Here is a 25,864-nt window from a genome sequence, read left to right on the forward strand (position 1 = left end):
ACAAACCCTACAGGCAGCTAAATCCCACCCCCACACTGTAGAGATCTCTAGATGTAAAAGATCTTTCTACTCCAATAGTTTCTTCTTCAGAACCGCTAGACTTTGGAATTCTATTCCAGGTCCCTGCTTCCCCAACAGTACTGATGTGCAGAAGTTCAAGTGTAACGTGAACCGACATCTTGCTGCCCAAATCCCTACATAGTACTCCAGTAGTTGTTGCCCCTGATAGTAGCCCCCTACTGAAAATGTAATAAAAAAAAAAATCAGAGGCCCACAGTATTAATGCTGGAGTCCCTCAGGGCTCCATCCTGGGCCCAACTCTCTTCCTGATCTACATCAATGATCTCCCTACACATATTAAAATCATTCTTTGACATCTATACTGATGACACGACTATCTATGGCAACACATCAAAGGCCGTATATGACAATGTTCTCTCTGATTCTCTCTCCTCAGATCTTGAGCGCGTGGTACAGTGGCTGGTTACTTTTAATGTATCTAAGACCAAGCTCCTATCTTTACATCATAAACGCTCTGATCCCCATCTGGCATCGATCGAAATGAATGGCTCTCGTCTAGGGGAGGCTCCATGTTTTGATAAGCTTCTGGGTTTGACCTTTACTCCTGATCTGAAATGGAACACATCCATCAAGTCTGTGGCCAAGGTTGCTGGGAAAATGGTGGGATCCTTCTACCGCTCCAGAAGATATCTCACTAATGATGCAATTCTCTATCTATATAAAAGCGAAGTACATCCAAGGATGGAGTACTGCTGCCACATCTGGGCAGGAGCTGCTAAAAACAGCCTATCCTGCCTTGACAGAGTACAAAATAGACTTCGTGGCTTGGTGGGGGATGCCCTTTTCTCTTCTCTGCAACCTCTCTCCCACAGAAGAGACGTTGCGAGCCTGTCTCTGTTTTATCGTTATTTCCATGGCAAGTGCTCGTCTGAACTCCATTCTCTGGCCCCCCCCTCGTCAATCTTTCACAAAAAACACCCGACTAGCTGAAACCACTGTCAATAATTTTCCTCAATCTTTATCCGTGCCTAAATCAAAACGTAGATTCCATGAACAAAGCTTCTCTCTTAGAACTGCACGCCTGTGGAACTCTCTGCCACTTGCCTGTCCCCCCCCCCCCGACTGCAACTTGGATGTCTTTAAGTCCAACACAAACAAATTCCTGATGAACCGCCTCCTTAAGTAATGACACTTTATCAAATCTCCAATACTAACTATTACTACGATACTATCCCATTGATTACTGTACACACAATAACCCTTATCCCCGAGTGGCTTCTGGGCCTTGATAAGTGGTGACCTCCATGTAAAAAAAAAAAAGTTTATTTTGTTTTTACGAAAACAGCAAGTACAGTTTCTTTTGTTACTTGGTATTCTTGGATGTTCACAACTGGAAATAATTTACAACCTGTTGTACCTCCCCTCGGAGAATTCTCTATAAAATAAAATCTTTTCCTCTTTATTTTAAACAAGAACACTTTTAACTTTCTGACACTTGTTAAAATTCGAAACGATTTTAATTTCTTGCTCCTTTTTTCACTCCAACAATTCAATGGTAGACTTTTCCGTTGCTAGTGTTTGTGTGCAAGTCCAGTTTATTACTGTTTGAATCAATTTGAATTTCCTGTGGCCAAAGTTGTGAGACATATTTTTGAGAAAAAATATGTTGAACCAAATAAATTCGAGTACTGGGTTTGTAGGATGTAGAATTTGACTTCTTGGTTCCATAGTGGTGCCATAGGTTTGGGTAATGTTCAAATAAATCCAGTGTAGTGGCAATGAAAGTCTAAAATCTCTCATTGCCAGTGTCGTGACCTTGTAGACTGATAACAATAAAGACAAACATGGTAAAATTAACGAAAGTGTATTAACAAAAGTATGCATCATTATTTTGGGACCATAATTACTACGAATAGTGGTATCTACTTCCCACCGCAAAAAGATGTGATATAAGTTGGAAAGTGGGGAGAATCAAGCCATTAAAAATTGTCTGAGAAGACACCTGTCGGGGCATCGCAAACAGTAATAAACTTATTCTAATGAGGCAAAACCTGGGAAGGTGGATTTCCTAGGATTATTCAGGACAAATTCTTCAGCCGATAGATAAAAGGCTATCAAAATGGTCCAGTTTCTGTTGAATTATTGTCGAGATCAGATCCTCAACTAGTATCACTATCACTATCACCAAATAAATGCCACCAATAACAGCGTTTACTTCCTTCCTACTTCAGGAAAATGTGAAACAAGATTGAAAGGTGGGGAGAATCAAGCTAGCGCCCTAAAAGAGGAACACTAAGGCCCATTAAAAATTGTTTGAGCAGCTCCATCGGCATTCACCGGTGGGGATGACTCAGGCAATAAACTTACTCCACTCCAAAGAAGAGAGGCAAGGCCTGTGAAGGTGATTTCCTAAGATTAATGTCTCAGCCCAACAGATAAAAAGTTCACTGAAATGGCACTGTTTCTGCTGGAATGATTGTCAAGATCCGATCTTCAATTGTAATGTATCCATAATTGTCACTGGACGCCATAGTTATATTTATTTCATTCCTACCGCAGGTTAGAAGCGTGGAAGAGTCAAGCCATTGTCGCTAAGGAAGGAATACTCTGGCCTTTTAAAAATTGCCTGGACAGACCTGTTGGCATTCTCCGGTGGGGCACCTTAGGCAATAAGCAATACATTTATTCTACACCAAAGTGAGAGGCAAGGGGACTATTCTTAACCTAATAAACAAAAGATCCCCATAATGACCAAATTTCTGCCGGACTGATTGTCAACTTGCATATGCCAAATGAATTGTGTTAATGGCATGACATATAGTCGTAAATGTATTTATTATATCTGGGTAAGTTTTTGCATTTATGAAATAGATCAACTTAGATTATTACGCAAGGTCACACCACTGATTAAAGAATAACATTTGTAAATGTGACTATTTTTTCTTAAAGAAAAAAATGAAAGAGTGTATCTTCAAGGCTTTACTTTGCGAATTAGTTACTAATTTCTGGCTAGAATTAAAATTTATTACTCACATATTTATTTGAGGAAACTATTAATATTGATGATGCTTACTGCAGGAAGTGCAGTAAAGATCAATATTTCTTAATGGTTTAATGGGGTTTTACAATAATATAATAGGGGTCTACTTTGCTGTCGGATATCCATAAGCAACAAAGATAACGTTTTACTCTATTTCAACTTGAAATTTGAAAATTATAGAAATTAAAAAATAAGAATAAAATAGTAAAAGAAAACAAGACAAAAACAATTGTTCAGCCATCAAACTCAGGGTCAGTTTCAGGTCGAATTTGTTAACTGTTGAAATAGCTCTGTTAAATCTCAGGCAAAGATGTTCTTGATTTTTCTAACCTTTTTCTATTTCTTCAATCGATGAAGCACTATCTATGTAAATTAGTGCAATGACAAGATCAGTAACAGTATTCATGACAAACTATTTTTTCCAATGTAACGATTATTGAATTCTTGGTGAAAAAAATTAACTTTAGACTTTAAGGGCGTTTATTGCACCAGACATCAGAGTATCATTTTGTTGATTTATTTCTCTGCTAGAGTGAGATGACAGGAAATGTTTATGATTCGATATGACTGATATGAATGTAATGATTCTGTGGTGGAGATAATGATGAAGAAGAATCATTACAGTTGTTCATCTCTATGAGAATACATTTTAACCATTATTTTGGCTTTTGACACTCATTGCAATGGCCATGCTACAAAATCAGACCCCCCTCTAACTGTACATTCCCTAAAGATATTTAATGTGGTCCTCTATAAAAACTAAGACAAGTGAATGTCTAATTAGATGGCAAACAGCTGTCATATTACATTTGTTATTGTGATCATTTGTATTTAGAATTTTTAATCTAAGTTTTCTTGTCTTGTAATTTATAAGGTCTACAATAAGAGTAATAATGACTGATAATGATTCAGAGCTAATAATAAAAATCTGTAACGTAATAACGTTAGGATTTCATTTTTGTGTTGTTTTAGATGATTATCTAAGTGAACCCATGCAAGCGACCAACAGTCAGTTAGTAATTAAAAAAAAAATAGCTGATTAATATGTTTATTGTTATCAAGAATACCAGACAATTTCAATCATCTTGCTAGCTGATCCTTACTGATTGTGATGACAGATCAAAGCAAAATAATCTAAATTCAGCTGGGTTGATTTGAAAATGATAATATTTAATACAATAAGCTTATAATTGTTCTGACGAGGCCGTGGTTGATTGGCTGAATGGGATGCCAGACCGTGTCAACCCTACACCGCTACCCGATTATAAAAAGCGATGCAAGAGCGAATTTTTCAGTCTGAGCTGATCTCATAATCGCTTTTACTTGCTGAGGATCCATCAGGCTGAAAACGCTAAATTTAAACTCCTTGATTTGAAGAAAAGATTCCTTCTACATAAATTGGATTATATCGCTCAACCCTGCTCGCATCACCTCTGTGACAAGTTGGACATCTTAATGGCTTTACCAAAAGGGACTAAAAGCTTTACCACCCACCAGAATTAAGCTCATGAGGTTCTTACCCTTGACTGGTTACCAGGGAAACGACAGGTCTATTTATAGATCTCAGGCAGTCAGACAATGAAGTAACTGTTGAAAAGTAAGAGAGAAATTAGAGGATACTTTCGTGAGCATGTGTGCATTGATTTCTTGAGTTTTACAAAATTATTCAGTGCTGACAAACTTTTAAACTAAACTGGATTATGATTTACTGTTGTGATACTTTGTTGAACGGCATTGTATTGTACCTCATCTTTCGGATTAACTTAAGATTAATTGTTTCTTAGTGAAAGGTCTACTGGTTGCAGTTTGCTGTTTTTGTGGACTTTTCTTTTCCTAAGTGGAATAACCAATTACTCTCATCAAACCCTGTCCTGTCTAGTATGATCAAGGACAACCCTTCATATTATGCTGGTTATTCTGGTCACCCAGAATAACCATTGAACTTTTTAACCGGCGGGGTCATACCAGGGAACCGATTGTGTTATAATTGGGTATTCCGTGACTAGGATGCACCTAAAGTTGAACTCTTATATTTAGAATGCCCTCTGGGGTCTTCATCGTGTTATATGAAAATACTACAGAATGCATTCTTTTCTCTTTGTGTTTGAGTAGGGTCCACATTAATTCAGATAAAGTATCTAATTAAATTGTTGTTGTCTTCTATTTGTGAGTAAAGGTTTATGTGCGCGAATTCATTCGACATTTACAAATAATTTATGGGAGTGATTGAAGTACAGTCTATTCATTATGAAAGGTAGAATTGGATAGAAATGGTCATTGACAAGATATTTTCCTGGCGATTGTTTCTAAAATACCTGACTTGGGTCATAAGTCTTGTTTATTATGACATTGAGTACATGGTTCGATAACTAATGTACTGTAAGAGGTCATTCGCAACATGCACACTTAAGATTGCTCATGGTCAAACTGATAAAATGGCAGATTGGTTTCGTTGAACGTGGCATTCTTGGCTTTGTGTTCAAACAGATAATATGGGATCTGCTTACAGTAATTCTGTGTCAAGCTGGTTGGATACTAATATCATTAGTTGACATGAATGTTATGCAGCAAGAAATTGAACATTAAAACTTTCCACAATGAAGGTGTTAACATGTAGAACTCTATTGTCCCGTACCATTCTCAAGTGAGTTTTGCCAACTATATTTAAACACTTGTTTACTATGAATTTATAATGCATTCTGGTTTATTGTTTATATGTTTACATCAAGTTGTTTTATGCATTAGAACATAATTTTACATGTAGAATAGTCGTCATCAGGTAAATTTCTGTTCAATCTTTGTGTCTCTGAAATCGAAATTCTAATGAAAAACAAACTTTGATTTTAGTTTAATAATAATGAATAATGAATTTTACGCCATGCAAAAGTATGTGATACAATACTTAAACAACTGAAAGTAACGTCATTATAACAGAACAATTTTTATATATTATTTATTGCCCGATCGTAAACTACGCTTAAATATATTTTATTTCATACAGACGTCGCGGTTTCAAATCACCGCCTCCATTTTTTCTTTCTTTCTTCGCCCCGCTGCTTCCCTTACCTTAAACAAAGGACGTGATTGGCTAAACGCGAACTAACGAATTCATTCACCTACCCTTTCTCTTTTCATCATCGATTTCGCTTCGTACGTCGGAATTTAAATATATCAACAAAACGCCAACAAAACAGGCAATTGACATTTTTGCTTTTAGACAAAATTAATTAAAATGGAATCAACAAACTCACAATCTACTTTTGATTGCATAAATTTCGTTCTGGAATTAAGTAGAGTCGATTGTTTGTCTTTGTCTTCTTGGGAGCGACATCACTGACATCACAGTGGTCAAATGAATACAGCCAGCCTCGGTCAACCAGCAAAGTTTTGGCCAGGCGCCAGTCCTGGCTGGGAGGGGGAGGAGGCTCCCGAAGCGACGGTACTAGTCACGTTGACCGAATCCACCAGCACCGAAGGATTCCAGCAGCAGTGAACTTCAGTCTCCAGCGACTTCTAGCTCATTCCAGCGGCTTCCTGCTCATTCCCGCAGCTTTTCCAGCCCGTGGTGCCTCCAGCTCGCTTCAGTGCCTCCAGTTCACTCCTGCAGCCTTCCAGCCATTGGTGCCTCCAGCTTCCTCCTGCAGCTTTCCTACAACCTTGCCTGCACCTCGCTCCTCCGGCCTGCAACCTCTCTTGCACCTGGCTCTCTACTGACCGTCTGTTCCTTAACACTGATTCTCCGTTCTCAGTGTCGCCCGTTCCTTTACACTGACCACCTCATTCTCAGTGTCCACCGTCCGCTTCCGGATCGCCCTGACGTCCAGCCGATTGTTCCAGACCCAGCAATCAACCTTGAACCACGCTACATCTAGAGTACCTGTTCCAGACCTCCAGACCTTAGCCTCCAGTGACGTGCGACCTTCCAGGCGACCAGCATTCAGATCATACGATTTTTTGCTTCCTTTGCAAATAACCTGTGTCTGTCATTCTTCTTTGCCTTTTTTTGCTGTTTACTTTTTGCCTGAGTCTACCTTGTTGGGTCGATTGTACCCGGGTGACCAGCCCCACAACACAGAAGCAATTCTCTATTGAATATTATATTTTACCTAACATATAGTAGTGATTTCAAAAGTTAAAAAAAAATATGAATTGGGTGTCATCAACTAAACATTTAGTGCTTCAGTCTCCTACCAATGTAGCTATTGAGAGATTGGTAAGAAAGATTTAATATTAAACGACTTGAAGAAATGAATTGAGTTTGGGAATGCGCAGAAAATGTCAGCAAGTTTGAATTTCAACGTGCCATTATATGTCTACGCTTTAAGATTTTACTTATTATAAATGCTATATTATGAATAAGAATATGGTGTCGAGAAGGAACCAGATAATATGTATTTAAATTTTAAATGATTGATTTCTCAATCGTTTATTTATAAAAATTAATCTTAATGAGAAAGTAAAAATAAACAAAGTGTTCAAACTTTGTAAGGATGATGCGCGCGAGAGTGGAATTAACGTCGGGAAGGGATCCGACGAAGCCGATAACTATCCCATGCTGCAGTTTTGCTTGATACTGGCTGACTGACTTTTTTTTGTACGGCTACTGTTTTTATAGTGGTGTCGCGGACGTAGTTGAAGACAAAGGGCAAATTGATAATTAGCTTATATTTTGCTATTTTAATTGTGTTTGTTTATTGTGTCTTAATGTGTTGTAAGGAATCGTCTGTTTGTGAGAAAATAAAAATAAAAAAAGGAGATTGCTTACTTGGTGGCGCCGGCCTCGAGGGCGGAATTCTAATCTGAGTGGTTGAGAGAACGAGTCTCTTATAGACTTGGAGGAGTAGGGGGAGGCACTATTCTTCTGTTATAAAAGAATTGTGTCTCTGACTAGCGCCAGTTCTGTTAACGACTTACTGGTGAACGGTTGGCACAAATTAGTTACTCGCTGCTCGCCGTACTACAAAACTTGTTACTCGACCCAGTAGGGGGGGGTCGCTTAGGGCATCCTTTGCAACCCCTCGGAGCTTACGCTATCACCGGGTAATCTACTTTACCCTCTAAATAGTTTTTTTTCCACATCTTGCAAAGGATTTGCTGCTTACTCTTTCGTCGGTTAACTACTGTCATGAACGTCACGAAAGAGCAGCTCCTACGCAGAAGGGAGTCATTGACTCAGAAGATTCAGGGACGACTGAAGATGTGTCGTGATGGAGTTAGGCCATCGGCGTACTCATTCTTAAGGACGGAGATTCAACAATTCATTGTCGAGTTAGAGACTTGTATCACACAGCTGGAGTTAGGCTCCTTTGATGAGAGTACACCTGCCGAGATTGAGGGTGCTTGGCTGCCTCAACTAAAGGATTATTATGAAGACTTGGGCGATTTGGATCAAGCATACCGACAGCCAGAGCCCAGCCCTTACTCAGAATCTGCCTTTGAGTTCTCAAGGGCTTCTGCAACTACCGGGAGAGGTTCTTCCTTCATTGTTAAACCCCCACGTATACAGATCACAGGGCCTACATTTAGCGGACAGGAAATGGAGTCCGACCGCATGAGTTTCAGAAACTTCTTGACTAGGTTTGAGAACTGCGTGATCGGCATGGCCAATGATGCCGAGAGGTTGAACTTCTTGAAGTGTTCACTCTCAGACAGAGCCTTGAGGCTGGTAAATCACCTGAGTTGCACTGACACCAATTACCAGCAAGCCATGGCTATACTGAAGAGGGAGTATCTGGACCTGGATGAAATCATTGACCAAATATTCCAGGATATTCTGGACTATGTACCAAAGAAAGGTGGAGCCCTTTTTGAGCTGGGGGACTTCGTTTCCAGGACGGCATCGCTGTTGGAAGAGCTGGGGAATTCCTTTTCGTGTGACTTTTCTGTGGACGATTCTGGCGGAGCCAGACTGATGGCTAAGATTCTGTTTAGGAAATTTCCTCTCGAACTGAAAGGCGAGATAATAGCGCTAACAAATAGACGGGTGCCACCTTTGTCCTCCATATTGAGACTAACTGGAGAAGCAATAAAGAGATTGCAGATTAAGGGCGGTGTCTCCACTGCAGTTACATCAACAGTAAGACAGAATACGTCTCAAAAGTTTGGTAGGGGGAACGCTATTACTCCTTCTTTTCATGTGGATGTGAACAATGCAACTTCAACCGGGTATTCCCGCACGTTGCCACCCATTCTCTCAGTTGCATTCTCTTGTGGACCAAAGACAGTGTCAGTGAATTGCCTACTGGACACGGGTAGCGGGCGGACATATCTGGCGGCAGATGTACTGAGAACTTTGTGCCCAATCGAAACCCTTGGTGTCAATTGTCAGCTGAGATTGTCTACCTTTCTAGGTGAGTGTCAGCGTGGGTTCACAGAGGTAGTCCTGGGAGTTGACTTGGGTTCTGGAAGGACAGTGACATCTCCTGTCTTGGTAGCCGATGGTATGGACTTGTCGGTTCGAGTGGCCAACCTGGAATCTCTATTGCGTGTCTTTCAGGATGCAAAATATGCTTTGGCCGGCCAGTTTGAGACCGGAAAGGATTTAATACCGATCAAGGGAATAATTGGGTTAGACCTGATTGAACACCTGGACTCATTAAAGCTGATCCCGTGTTTGAATGGATGGGCCGTTGCAACCCCGCCTGGATTGGTCCCGTTTGGAGCAGTGGACTCTTTTTTCTTGGAAGATAAGCCCCTCTCTGAGGTTACTCACCTCTCGTTTAATTCGGTAATGGAACATACCCCCCAGGTCGATTCATCACATTTATGTTTTGTCCTTGAAACACAATCAACATACCTGGATCCCATGGCGGAGTGCTTTCCTGACAGTATGGTACAAAGAGGACTAGAACAAATGTTTACGTTGGAATCTCTGGGGCTTCCCAGTCAGGAGGACTTTTCTGATTACGATAAAGTTCAGATGAAGCGATTTGAGGAAACGGTAGAGCTTCGGGATGGAAGCTATTATGTGGAGCTCCCCTGGCATCACGATAGATTAGCCAGAGTCCCCTCTAATCATGCAACTTCCTTGCATGTTTTAGACCGGGTAGCAGCAAACTTGACTAAAAGAAAAATATATGATGAATATTTGGAGGTGTTTCGTCAGCAACAGGAGGACGGTATAATTGAAGAGATTTTTGTCTCCCCTCAGGAGTTCGACAAATATGTGTGGATACCACATAGACCAGTTTTCAAGTCGGACCCTACGGCAACTACCAGGATAAGACCAGTGTTCAACTGTAGTTTGAAGACAGGAGATGGATTATCGCTGAACGAAGCAGCATATTCTGGCGTTAACTTAACAGGGGACATCTTAAAGTTGTTGCTGGCCTTTAGAGCCAACAATTATGTGCTACTAGCAGACATTCGCCGAGCCTTCCTAATGATTCGGCTTAAGCTGGAGGCGGATAGGAACCGGTTTTGCTTTTTTCTTAAACAAGGAAATTGTTTGCGCTGCTTCCGCTATACCACCTTGATATTCGGGTTTACTTCCAGCCCATTTGTGTTGGGGTGCATCTTAAAATTACATGCGGCAAAATACCCTCAAGATGCTTGCCGCAGAATGATGGAGGACCGGTTTTATGTGGATAACCTTGTGGCATCCGTGGCAGACGCGAGTGAGCTTACTACATTGTATTCCCTTGTTAGAGAGCGTTTGCTGGAAGGGGGCTTTATTATCCAGTCATGCAACTCAAACAGTCAGGCGCTCCGCAATAGGATGAAGGAGGATGGTACTCTAAGTATCCATGAAGAGGAGTGGGAGAGAGTACTGGGCTACCGATACTCCCCACATTCGGAGGAGTTGTATGTCGCTCCGGTAAAGTGCAATCCTGACGTGACAACTAAGAGAGGTGTTCTTTCAGAGTCAGCTAAGGTCTTCGATCCGTTGTCCCTATGTCTCCCGGTTACTATCCGCAGTAGAGTGCTAATCAGGTCCATGTGGAAGAATGGTGCAGGTTGGGATGATCCACTCCAGCCAGCGATCTTGAGCGATTGGAGAGAGCTAGCCAGGGACCTTTCAGGGTTGAGTGATTTCCGTTTTTTGCGCAAGGCGCTTATGGCAGGGCTACCTGGAGATATGTACCTGTTTTGCGACGCGTCCAAGGAAGCATATGGGTTTGCCGTGTATATCGTACAAAATGGTCGGTCATCCTTATTATTTGCGAAAGCTAAGGTGGCACCTATGAAGGACAAGACTTTGCCTGTGTTGGAACTAATGGCCGTTTTCCTCGCCTTCAAGTGTCTCCCCACAATCCTGGACAATTGTGAAGGATTTGTTCCCGAGAATTTGTGTATAGCCACGGATGCACAGGTGGTCTTGTCCTGGATTTTATCTCAAAACATGGCTAGCAAAAATGTTTTTGCAAAAAATAGACTTAAAGACATTCTGCAGATGAAAGTGGAGTTGGAGTCTCGCTATGGCTTGAAGACTCTCTTCAGATATGTTGATAGTACACTCAACCCGGCGGATTTGTTAACAAGAGGATTAACATTGAGAAAGTTCCAATCCAAGATGGAATTTTGGTGTTCAGGCCCTTCCTGGCTATGCGAAGGAATATCTCAATGGCCAGGACAGGATATGCCCTGTTTGAGTGAGATATGCCAGCGAATGACCCGCAGTTCAGCAAATTGTTCCTTGATCCATGATCAAGAGTACACTTCGGCCATACCTTTTCAGAGGTTTTCCTCATTCTCTGGTTTACTGACTGTTACTGCCTTGGTGTTTAAGTTCCTAGCCATCCGATTTAATCGACAATGGGACTACAACTCTAAGGCAGCGATCTACCTTATGAAGACAGTGCAACGGCAAGAATTTCCCGTGGAAGTGGAGTACCTAAAGGAGCCGAGTGGTAAACCCATGCCAGTTAGGGTTCGTGCTCTGGATCTTTTTCTGGACCCTGACGGTTTGATTCGATCTAGGGGAAGAATCAACCAATCTTCCCACTTTGGTTATGAAGTTAAAAACCCCATTCTGATAGGGAAACATCATCCTGTTACCAGACTCATCATTTTAGATTGTCATGAAAGGTGTTGCCACCTTGGAACTGGGTCAACTCTAGCGGAGTTGAGGCGAAGCGGTTATTGGGTCCCGCAGGGTCGACAAGCTGTGAATAAGGTACTGGCTGTTTGTGCCAGATGTAAACGTTATAATTCAACGCCAGTGACGCCGAATGCTGCTGCTGCCCTGCCGTCGCACCGTACCGATTTCAGAGTCCCCTATCAACACACTGGGATTGATTTTACTGGCCATCTTTGGGTGAGTGACGGGAAACGAGATACGAAAATGTACTTGCTCCTGTTCACTTGTTTGAATATCAGAGCAATACACATTGAAGTAGTTCCCAACATGAGCGTACCCTCTTTCTTCCAGGCACTGGTTCGATTTACTAACCGATATGGCGTTCCCGAAACCCTTTATAGTGACAACGCGAAAACGTTTATAGGAAGTGGAAAGATTTTCGATCGTCTCTCTCTTTTTACGGACTATCAAAGAAAATACGGTCCTTGTAAGTTAAAACTTAAAACCATTCCCTTGTTCTCTCCTTGGTATGGAGGAACATGGGAGCGATGTATCAAGACCATGAAGAATTGCCTATTTAAGATTCTTGGCAGGGGTAGATTGGATTACTTTACCCTTCTGACAGTGTTATCGGATATTCAGAGGTCTGTTAATAACCGGCCTCTTACTTACCAGGTGTCAGCCGACAAAAATGCTACTCCAATTACCCCTAATATGTTCCTTAAGCCCAATCAGAGCCCCGGGCTATTGATACGACTGGATAGAGAGGATAGAACAACCTTGTTGCCTCCCAGCAGGGAGAGGCTAATTCAAACCTTGGAACTTAGGGACCAATGTCTGACAGATTTCCACAAACTATGGTATGAGGAGTACCTGCTAGAGCTGGGAAGGAAGATTCCTGGTCGATCCCGACTCAGTACAAGAACCCGCCTCCAGAAGGATGATGTTGTGCTGATTAAGAGTCCTTTGAAACCCAGACCGTTTTGGGTCTTAAGAACTATTACTGAACTGATTCCAGGCCATGATGGTGTCGTTAGAGCAGCACGTGTACAAAAAGGGGAGGGCTTGGAGGAAGTACATTCCCTGAAACATCTGTACCCCTTAGAGCTTTCTAGGACTCCTGAAGGACCTCCTGTTGCGGAGGGAGGGGAGACGTTGGATTCACCCCCAAGTGTTGAAGAGCAGGTCTGGTTGTGTCCCCTGTGCAGCTCTCCGCAGCAGAATCAGAATATGATCGGGTGTGACTCGTGCGACGATTGGTACCATTTCCGATGTGTCGGTATCGACTCAGAACCTCCCAACAGGCAAAAGTGGTATTGCCCAGAATGTGCGCCCCTTAAAAAACGACGGGGTAGACCTAGCCTGCTGCCTGCTTGATTGATATCTGGACTGATCGACTACTGCTATATTGTACTAACAGTTGTTTTTTGATTAAGTATTTTGGTGGTCTGTCATTTTTATGTAACTTTTTCTTTTTCTTTTCTCTCTTCTACCTTTTGTTTTTTTTTCTCGTTTTTGTCGGGAGTGTGTGAGAAAATAAAAATAAAAAAAGGAGATTGCTTACTTGGTGGCGCCGGCCTCGAGGGCGGAATTCTAATCTGAGTGGTTGAGAGAACGAGTCTCTTATAGACTTGGAGGAGTAGGGGGAGGCACTATTCTTCTGTTATAAAAGAATTGTGTCTCTGACTAGCGCCAGTTCTGTTAACGACTTACTGGTGAACGGTTGGCACAAATTAGTTACTCGCTGCTCGCCGTACTACAAAACTTGTTACTCGACCCAGTAGGGGGGGTCGCTTAGGGCATCCTTTGCAACCCCTCGGAGCTTACGCTATCACCGGGTAATCTACTTTACCCTCTAAATAGTTTTTTTTCCACAGTATGTATGCATGTGTTATATTGATTTAAATCTGAAAACGTTATGAATGTAACCTAGTCGGTGTTGAATTGTTGCAATGTTTTGTGTAATACTTATTTGCATTAATATGCTCCCTAAGTTGCGTTTACTGCGGTGCTTGTGTTTTACATTTTGGTTTTCTCTTTTGTTGTGCAGCCTTATCTGGCGGTTTTCTTGGTTGAAGTGATGTGCGAGCTATTCTATTGATGTGTGTATGTGAGAGAATAGGTGTTATATTAGTTTTGTAGGTTAACTTTGTTGTTACTGTGACATTTTCATACTTCGCTAGCGAGCGTTTTCATATTTGTTTATGTTTTGGAGACTGGCGAGAAACAAGCTCAGCATCGGTGCAGACACATGGGTGTCTCGCTTTCATTACTTTACCTCGCTATTTATTTATTGTTGTATATGTACATTGTTCATATGTCACTGTCTTTACAATATGTCTCAGGAGCGTTATGTTCTTTTGTATTGCAGGCTGTACCTTGGGTTTAAGTTGAGTAAAGCTTGGTCTGCACAACCAAGTTTCCTTACCCGACAACAATAAACTATTAATGTAAGAGAATGGGCTTTGAAATTGATGTGTGTATTTATTGAGTTCATTTGTATTAACTCGACGAACATCTTGAAGAAATTTATTATCCACTTCTTCCCGTGGAAGGTAATTTTTCTTAATCAATTAGACGTTACTACTAAACTCGGAAACATCAAGGAAGAAGACAAACAAAAAAAGAAAAATATGAGAAATAGAATTTATTAAATATAATGGCAAAAGGAAAAGTTTGTGACCTCTATGGGCTGCCAAAAATGTCCATCTGGCTTACAAGCATTCTTGTAGTAGTAACCGAAAGGGGAGAGAGTGAAGAGACAGAGAAGGAAAGAGAGATAGAGAAGGTGGAAGAAAGAAAGAAAGAAGGGGGCGCACTTACTGGAAGCTTCTGGGCGCCCTTTTCCGAATGGAACATTTAGAAAGTTCGTTTTGTTCGTTTTGTTCGTTTTGTTCTTTTTGTTCTTTTTTATCAGTCCTTTTCCTGGAAACTCGTTTCCGTAGTCCTTTTTGCAAGGGTTAAAATTCCATAGAGCCAGAATATTTTAGAGTTTTTAAGTTTCTTAGATTTTCTTCTTAAACTTCAATTATCCTTTTCTCGATAATTGAATTCAGTTTTAACGTGTCTTAGAAAACTTTGAGGCGAATTTTCTTCTCTTGGTTCTTTTCAACAATTTTAATGTCTTGTTAGGACAGAGTTGTACTTCGTCTAAGTAAATTTTCAGGCACCCCTTTTTGTTCGAGACCTTAAAGGAGTGCATTCGATACTTGTTGTCTCGACGACGCCCTTTCCACAACTGCCGAATTAATTAAAAAATGTCACACACGTGCTTCAATTTAGCACGAAAACGTCTCATCCAATCAACGGGCATAAGGGAGTCAGGTGACATAAAAAAGGGGAAGCTAGGGAAGGGGGCAGGAAGGGAGTTAAGAAGGAAGGAAGGAAGGAAGAACAGAAACAGCAGAAAAAAGGAAATAAAAAAGGAAAGAAAGATGGTGGAAGATAATTTCCACAATCTTTGTCTTAGCGTCACCATTATTGACTGTCGCAGCGGCTGCTGCTTTTCTGGTTTATCATGTAAATATAGAGGGATATGCGAATATAACATAAACCATCCTTGGTTTTCCTGTTATTTTCAGTGTTATGTGACCAGAGTTTATCGGTTAATAATTTTGCACGCACACATTTACTGTTTTATTTATATAGATGCCACATAACGAAAAACAATACATATATTTATTTGCAATTTTCGAATATTTGATTAGCAAAATGAAGAAAAAGACGACAAATAAATTTGATTATCATTTATTGCTATTAATAATATGAGCAATATAAATAAATATGATAACATAAACATGAGCATCCAGAAATAGCATTTCTACATCGAAGTGAAATCTACTTTAAATTTGTTAAAAAAAACAATAATATATATATATATATATATATATATATATATATATATATATATATATATATATATATATATATATATAAAGATAAAAAAGATAAATTTTCTATCAAAATAGAAAAAGTTAAAACTAAGAGAAAGAGACATAAAAGGAAGTGTGGGAATAAATATGTGTGTGTTCACACCCTTGTTTACTTAACTGGTGTTCTTTTAATCTTTTTCATCTTTTTAATCTATATGTTAAGAACGGCTTTTGAGGTTGAGGTTGAGGGTGTTTATTCTGAAAGCCGTTCTTAACATAGGGAGGTTGGGGTGTTTATAATACGCTGGGGCACGTTATAAAAATTTACCATTTATTTATATTATTATTATTATTATTATTATTATTATTATTATTAAAAAGATCTGTAAATAAATATATAAAAAACGCAGAAAGACACCCATTTATTTAAATATATTTTGTTCAAATACGTTCGTTTTATTACTTACATTAAAAAGTTTTGTGTAAATAGAAAAAAAATTTTTTAATCCTTAAAAGTTTTGTAAATATTTAATATTAAAAAACATGTTTTGTAAATGTATATTTTTTCTTTTAAATCTTAAAAAGTTTTGTAAATATATTTTTATAAAATCTTGCTCGGGAACATTCGACCATGTCTGCTATATGACGTGTTTACAAACAACCAACGACAATATCATGGTCGAACAACCGGTGTCACTTGAAATGTTCGCCAGTATTCGTCGTCTGCTACGGAGTATCTAATCTTTACTTGATCCTAAATATATATATATATATATATATATATATATATATATATATATATATATATATATATATGTATACACATATATAGACATACAAATATACACACACACACACTCACACACACATATATATATATATATATATATATATATATATATATATATATATATATATATATATATATATATATATATATATATATATATAATATTGATTGAGAGATTCCAACGAGAGAAAGATGTATATTTAAACAATAACTCCTTCGAATTTAATAATAGCAATTGCATCCAAACACTAAGCACAGCAATGGGTACTAAAATGGCACCAACATATGCCACCCTTACACTCGCCTTCCTGGAAGAGATCCTTTATGAAAGGATAGACCAGAAATACGGACACAATATCAAAATACTCTTCATAAAATCTTGGAAAAGATACCTGGACGACTGCTTTATCCTCTGGAAAACCACATGGAGGATATCAGAGAGCTCCACACTATACTACAAAACCTACACCCCAAAATAAACTCTACCCTAGAACAGAGCCCCACAGAACTACCTTTTCTAGACATCCTAGTAACAATTAAAAGCAATAACATAATTACAAACATCTACCACAAACCTACAGACATTGAACAATACCTCCACTTCAAAAACCACCATCCCAAAAACTGTCTAAAATCCATACTCTACTCCTTGGCACCATAAACTAAACAACATACTTCAAACAACAAAAATAATAAAAAGCAAATGCCAACCCAAAAACTTAAAACACATCCTAACCTCCTGTAAACTCGTTTAACACATTACAAAAGGAGTTACAAAATGCAATAAACAGCGATGTGGATTTTGTGACATAATAATAGAAGGAAACACATTCAAAAATCCAACACAAACATTTGGAATAAAAAAGGACCTAAACTGCACCTCCAGAAATGTAGTGTATGCACTAAGATGCACAGCATACGACAAATCTTATATAGGCGCCACCAAAAACCTCAGCAATAGAGTGGCCTTACATAAGAGCAACATTAAAATTGCAGAAAACAGACACCTGTATGTTTCAAAACACGTGCATACATGCAGTGGAAATAGCTTCAAAATAATGCCAATCTTCCAAACAGATAATTACTTTTATTTACTTACATAGGAAAAAAAAATTCATATCAAGATTTACTCCCGAATTGAACAGAGCTTAATATCAACACACAAACAAATGAAATGCAAAGCGCACTCGCACGCACGTACATATACATGTACACCCTCCACACATAAATCAGAAACGATACATTAAAACACACACACAAAAGCATACAGCCACACACAGGCACAACACCCCTATCTCTAGCATAACACATTGAACAATACCAACCTTACATCGAAACCTACAACACTAAAAAATACCTAGAACCGCAGTGTAGTATCTGTTCCGACACTGCACCCACCCTTCCTACCCTCAGTCAGTGGAGGAGAAATCCTTCATGACTGAGATAATTCTCATTCTTATACTAGTGCGTTTCCAGGTGCCCCCTCCCTTCTGAGGAGCGAGATCTTCCGCACAGTAAAATGCGATCTTGGGTCTGACCTACCCACATGGGAAGACAAATAAATAGGAACATTAGAAAATTCGTCTATTTATAAATAAGCTTTCTTTATTTAAACAAGCATAATATTATGAATGCCTCAACTGACTAAGATTAAAACGAAAATCACAATCCAAAAAATAAAAATAAAAATTAAATGAAAACATCCCTACCAAATACCCTTGTTTTTGAGGAGCTGATCCCCCTCCCCTTCCCGCATGCAAACATTAAAAGCGACCCGATCTTGTATCACATTTGCTTTCTTTAGCAAGCAAATAAATTTATAACGTTCTAAAACTATTAGATACCTACAATACATTCTACAAATCAATACAAGGAAACGCACACACACATACACGCGCGAGCGCACGCACACACACACACACACACATACATACACACACACACACACACACACACACACACACACACACACACACACACACACACATTTGACCAAGAACCAATGTGCCCCTCATTTTCACCCAAGGAATAAAAAAATAAATAAATAAAAGTAGTAAACGGAGAAACGAAAAGAGAGAGAAAAGCAAAAGACAGCAATGACCATGGTCTAACCCCCAATAAGCAAGAGTAGGGGTGGAACACACCCGTGAAGACCTTTAAAATCATTTATTTCCACCGCTCGGGAAACATGTCACCAAAATGGACTGCAAAAATGCTTTTATACATTCTGAACACATTTTAAATATATTTTGAATACTTTCTGAAGAGGACGTCTGAAACGCGTAAAAAAACTATTTCAATGATTTAAAAACATTATTACAATGATCTAAATATGATACTTTTTTTAAATGAAAAATCAAAACATGGAATAATAAAATAATATTAAAAATGCATACATGTTGGTGATTTTCTCATTTATAAACACATATATATATGTATACATTTACATACATATATACGTACTTATATATATATATATATATATATATATATATATATAAAGATATACTTATATATATACACATATATATACATATAAAAAGATATATTCATATATACATATATACATATACATATATATACATATACATATATTCATGTACATATATATGTATACATATACACACACATATATATATGTATATGTGTATGCATATGTATAGATGTATATATGTATATGCGTACATGTATATACATATATATACGTATATGTATATATATATGTATATATATGTATATATGTATATGTATATATTTAAATTATAAATTTTAAGCAAGTAAAATATTTGTTTATTTTCGTTGTAATTTGGCTTTCAAGCGCACTTGATGCATATTTTATTTTATTCAAATTAAATCAACGCTTCTATAAAAGAACTCCCAGCCCAGCCGTGACTTGTATATATATATATATATATATATATATATATATATATATATATATAAAGCTGAACGCCTGTGTGTGTGTGTCTAGTCACGAATAGGCTCCTATATGTTTTTTTTTTTTTTTTTACACAGTGATCATCACTTATCAAGGCCCGGAAGCCACTCAGGGATAAGGGTTATTACAAGTACATTACGTTAGTGTGGAGATTTGATGAAGTGTTTACTTAAAGGGGCGGTTCATTAGGAATTTATTAACGTTGGACTTGAAGACATCCAAGTTGTAGTCCGGTGGGAAGCAGGCAGACGGAACAGAGTTCCACAGGCGTGCAGTTCTAAGAAAGAAGCTTTGTTCATGGAATCCACGTTTTGATTTAGGCACAGATAGAGAGTGGGGGAAATTTTTCACAGTGGATTCAGCTAGACGGGTGTTTTTCGTGAAAGATTGGCGAGGGGGGGACCAGAGATTGGAGTTCAGACGAGCACCTGCCATGGAAATAACGATAAAACAAGGATAGGCTTGCAATGTCTCTTCTGTGGGAGAGAGGTTGCAGGGTAGAGAAAAGGGCATCCCCCACTAAGCCACGAAGTCTATTTTGTACTCTGTCAAGGCAGGATAGGCTGTTTTTAGCAGCTCCTGCCCAGATATGGCAACAGTATTCCATCCTTGGACGTACTTGGCTTTTATATAGATAGAGAATTGCATCATTAGTGAGATATCTTCTGGAGCAGTAGAAGGATCCCACCATCTTTCCAGCGACCTTGGCAACAGACTTGATGTACGTGTTCCATTTCAGGAGTAAAGGACAAACCCAGAAGCTTGTCAAAACACGGGACCTCACCCAGACGAGAGCCATCCATCACAATTGATGCCAGATGGGGATCAGAGCGTTGATGATGTAAGAATAGGAGTTTGGTTTTGGATGCATTAAAGGTAACCAGCCACGTCTTCCCCCACTGAACCACGCACTCGAGATCAGAGGAGAGAGAATCAGAGAGAACTTTGTCATATGTATCGAGACATGGGAATGGGTATGTTTGATCTGGCATAATGATGATTCATTAAAATTGTGAGGTCTGCGTACGAACCTGGTTCACAAAGTATGGAAATAAAAAATGTAAAAATTAAAAAAATAAACGTTTACAAGTGTGTTTTATATAGATGTACATAAGAATACTTTAATAAGTATGTTTTAACTTAAATAGAGATGGTATAATAAAATTGTGGGGTCTGCATTCGCGCCTGGGCCTCCATAGAATGGAAATAGACACAAACTTTAATAAAGACTTTTCATATCTATCTGCGTAAGTATACTTTGATAATTTTGTTTCAGTTTGAAGAAATATGGTATAATAAAATTATGGGGTGTTCGTTCGCGCCTGACCTCCATAGAATGGAAATATGTCACAAAGTTTAACGAGGTTTTTTTTTTTTCAGAATATTGTGATAAGAGTTTCAGTGTGAACAGGTATGGTATAATAAATTATGGGGTTTATCTATTTTATTTTTACTTTCATCCTATTTTGCTTTGATTTTGATAACCCCAAATTTGAAACTATCTCTTTACAACCCTTCCTTTTCATAACTTATCACACTTTAATAAATCAGAGTCCATTTTCTGTAGGCTCTTTTTGAACCAGTCAACGAGGGGTATTTTTGCTAGTATATATATATATATATATATATATATATATATATATACATATATATATAATAGGGTGCCCTACTCATTCATATGAAAACAAAAACGACTATCAATCAGTCCATATTAATGCGAGGCACGCTAAAATGTTTTTAATGATTTTAAACGAATTTTATCGTCTTTTTAATAAATTCACCAACACATTTTTTAATTTATTACTCGCCTGTAATAAGCGAAAAAATTTTACCTACATCTCATCCATGCAAAAACAAAAAAAATACTTTTCAAGGATGAGATATAGGTAAAATATTTTCACTTGTTTTCTTTTCCTAATAAGGGAAATGGTTTCCATAATGTTTTATTGTGAAAGTGTTTTTTATTTAACAAGTCTGACGAAAGGCTGTTCTTGTGAAAATTTACAAACGACATAATGTTTGAATTTGTCCGAATAGTCTTGAAACAACTGTAACTAACGATGAAATACGCTATTTGTTGCTATCAATCCATTCCTATGAATTCATATGAATTCATTCATATGAATGCTCAATTGTGAAATACGATAATTTTTGCTTACATTTTAAATTATCCCTTTTTGGCTTAAAACTTATAGGTATATGAACGATTACTGAATTTTCAATTATATAAATCCAGTAAAATTAGGACTATATATATATATATATATATATATATATATATATATATATATATATATATATATGCACACACACACTTATGTATTTATTATTATACTAAAGATACGGCAATTAATGTCTCTTTTTTCTTGTTCTTATATAGTTTAATCACAAAAAATACATGCTAAAATATAGCTTACTTCTAGGATTGATTCTTTTTCCATTGTTTGAATTAATATTTTATTAGCTGAACAAGCCACTTGTCATTCACTTATTTCTTTCATCTTTATATTGATCCACTCTATTATACCCCTTAATGACACTGATATCATCATTTATGACTTTTCAAATGAAATCAAAGTAACATAGAAAGTTGCAACATATACCAACACAGACTTAAAAATATAAACAAAGCATTGAAACTTTGAACAAAAATCCTATAAAAATCGATAAACAATGAACATCATATACTGAATACCAACGTAAGATTCTCACATTGTATGGCCTCCCAAAAACTCACAAGCTGGACATCCCTATGCGCCTATATCTGACATCAATCGAGCCAATAACTGCACAATGGAAAATTGTTATTTAAATGTATCTTTAGAACATTAATGCAACACAAATACTACAGGAAAACTATGAACTAGTTAATATTTAGTAGCATAGCCCTTCTGCAATTTGACAGCCTTTTGGGCATTCCTTGAATTAGTCTGTGGAAATACTCCGGTGAAAGGGCATTTCACTTCTCTTTATTTATTTTTTTTATATATCGTTGTTATAATTTTACCTGTTCATATAGTTTTTCATATCAAGTTAAAAATTAATTTTAAGGCGAGAACGCAAAAAGAAACAAATGAGCTTAAAAACCAGCTTACAATATCCACCTTTTAGGCAACAAAGCTTCTCTAATCGTAATTGTTTTTATTCCAGGTTATAAGTCGAGGCATATGGACTAGATGTTACGTTGTATAATATATATATATATATATATATATATATATATATATATATATATATATATATATATATATATATATATATACAACCCAATTACTATTTAAATAAATCTATCGATAATTCTCACTGAGCCTCTCACACAAATTCCTAAAGATGTGTAGATGATTGCACGAAAAGTTAAAAGTTAAAAAACTGCGGACACTTTGAGAAGAAGAAATGCTTGGATCATACATCCATAACTTACCTTGGAGCATACATCCATACAAACAAAATAATATGAAAGATTGAAGAAATAAAAAAGGTTTTACAAAACAGAAGCTTTCTGTTGTCTTTATCAATGTCTGTTTTAATGAAAAAATGCTGCTTAAATATATGCATATATATATAAACTTTATTTTTTTACCTTTAGTGAATACAAAGCATTACAGTTTGTTTCAGTAGACACAGATGAAATTGTCCTGCTTCGTCAGATACAGAAGATGGAGTTTCAAAGAATGACTCTTATCCTCAGAGGAAAAACAGCAAGATAACATTTATATAGACTAGCTATAATTTTACTGGTTAGCACATAGTTTGAACATTTTAGAGTATGAAAGAAGTAATGTTATGAAGATAAAAAATAGAAGCGTGACAAAATTTAAAAGGAAAACAAAGTGGGTTTGATTGGACTTGAATGGTAATCCAGTTGTATTATCAGTAAACCCATTGGTGGAATGTTCATATGTAGACTTGAGAAATCTAAACAATCCAATGTTAGCGCTTAAACCTCAAACTAATTTCTTTTAACTTTTCAAGACAGCTTTTATACTACAAAACTTCGCATGCAAAAATTATAGCTCTATATAATTCGGATTTCTCAAGTTTAGAGATGGATTTACCGCTAATATCATCGGATCTACGTTTATCATTCAAGTTCCAACCAACCCCACTGTTTTTGGATTTTATGGTTCCATTTTTCATATTCATACGTTAGACTTCAAGTTGAATATACTTTTTTTATCTATATTTCTGTATTATGTTTAAAACATTACTTCTCTCAAACTTTAAAATTTTCCGTTCTAAGAAAGCAGCTTTGTTCACAGTGAAATTATTGATAGTGGTTTCAGCTAGAGGAATGTTTTTCATGAAAGTCAGGCCAGGCGGGACCATAGATTGGAGCTCAGACGAGCACTTGCCATGAAAATAAAGATAAATCAGAGACAGGCTCACAACGTCTTTTCTATGTGAAAGAGATTGCAGGGAAGAGAAAAGGGCATCCCATACTAGACTATAAACTCTATTTTGAATTCTGTCAAGGCAAGATAAGCTGCTTGAAGCTCCCACCCAAACAAGGAGACCGGATGTGATAATAATTATTAAGAAGGAAAAAAAAAAAACTTGCCAGATTACAGACTTTATTTGGTGTCTTGATTAAACAAAAAATAATAATATATAATGAATAAATAAATTTCAAAAAAACACTTAGGTATTGTGTCTAATTTATCACACAATTAAAAATAAATAAGGAGGAATATTTATTTTTCTAAATAGTTCACATTTCAACAAAGATATGTGAGGATAACTTTTTCACATTTTTATGAATAAATCTTAAATATGAAAAGAATACTGTGTTTTTAAAAAAACTGTAATGATATGGCGCTTACTATATATTTGTAAAAAATGTATATTTCAGAATTTGTTTTTTTTAGTTAGTTTGAATTTGTATTAAACTGTATAAAGTCCTTAAAGATTTGAGTAATACATGTTTAATATTTAGCATTATTAAAATATGAATTGTTAACTGCTTTCTGAAAATAATTCCCGTTCTTCCCTCTTTCATGTCACTTTGCCCTTCTGTGATATTAAATCTAAGGTGAAACACGTATGAAACACGTGTGAAACGTATTGATAAGGCATATTTTGGTCACTTTAATTCCGTAAATCAAGCTACAAAAGGTTTCGTTGCATTCAGATTTTCAGATTTTTCTTATCAGTTTTTGCATCAAAGTCTTCCTTAAAACTTTCATCAAACTGAAACAAGAAAAAAATATTAATTTTGCATTACAGTCAATAATTTCATTAATAAAATTAAATAAATGATTAATGGATGGACATTGACTCATTGGATGTATATTCCTATTAATAGATGTGACATTAAAATAAAATTAAAATAAAGATTAATTTTAAATATTAAAGTTTACTTATATGTAAAGATAAACACTAAGATATCTACTTACATTTTTGCTGATCAAATTGTACATCAGATCAAACGAAGACAAATCCAAACTTTTCAACCCCTTTTCTGCATCATTTACTGATTTATTAGTGTTTAGATTCAGGTGTGTTTCGCCAACAATTCGTACATCATTAAATTCGGAATTTGTTTTTGCATCATAAGCTGAAATTTAAGCACAAACATCATCAATATAAATAAAAGAAAATGAGATAATTTGCAGTTAGAACTCGGGAAATAAAAAACAACAACAATTATAGTCATATACTAACTTACACTTCTAACTCATAGAAATGAAACAATTTTAATATTAATATGGAAAATTATCAAAAGCTGTAAATTATTTTATACCAAATCTTTCAATTTAAAGAAAAAAAATTATTCTTTAGTGTTTATATTCAGTTTGTTTCGTGAAATGCAGACTTTAAAATAGATCTTATCATAGAAGTATAACGAAATTAATGAACTTAGGAATGGAATTATGTTGCTGTTGTTTTTGTTTTTGTTGCGATTACATTTTTTGAAGAAAATTACTGAATAATTAGATTACATTTTTTGAAGAAAATTACTGAATAATTAGATTACATTTTTTGAAGAAAATTACTGAATAATTGAATAAACAAATTTATAATTTTATGTACTACGGAAGGAGTAAAAAGTGAGCAATCGAACCAACAAGCTTCTCTCGTTGCCAATGTTTTCATTAAAAAAATAATAAGATAAACGAGAACCTGCAATGCTATACATAATAACAATTCAATTAATTTGGCCAAAAATGCAACAAGTATGCTTCAG

The 25,864-nt window shown here is 36.9% G+C and overlaps 1 protein-coding gene across 1 annotated transcript in view; it reads right to left on the reverse strand.

The window, feature by feature from the left end:
* Positions 1 to 24,497: 24,497 nt before the first annotated feature.
* LOC145292252 (polycystin-1-like protein 2) overlaps positions 24,498 to 25,864 on the reverse strand; it is a 137,744-nt gene continuing 136,377 nt past the window's right edge. Inside the window, exons 14-15 of the mRNA XM_080138573.1 lie at positions 25,074 to 25,234; positions 24,498 to 24,867 (exon numbers count right to left, since the gene is read on the reverse strand). Coding sequence (XP_079994699.1) covers positions 24,805 to 24,867; positions 25,074 to 25,234 — 224 coding nt within the window. The 3' untranslated portion in view covers positions 24,498 to 24,804. The remainder of the gene's footprint in view (positions 24,868 to 25,073; positions 25,235 to 25,864) is intronic.

The sequence above is a fragment of the Euprymna scolopes genome, chromosome 13 (genome assembly GCF_053919585.1).
Source record: "Euprymna scolopes isolate OS-2025 chromosome 13, ASM5391958v1, whole genome shotgun sequence".
Lineage (NCBI taxonomy): Eukaryota > Metazoa > Mollusca > Cephalopoda > Sepiida > Sepiolidae > Euprymna > Euprymna scolopes.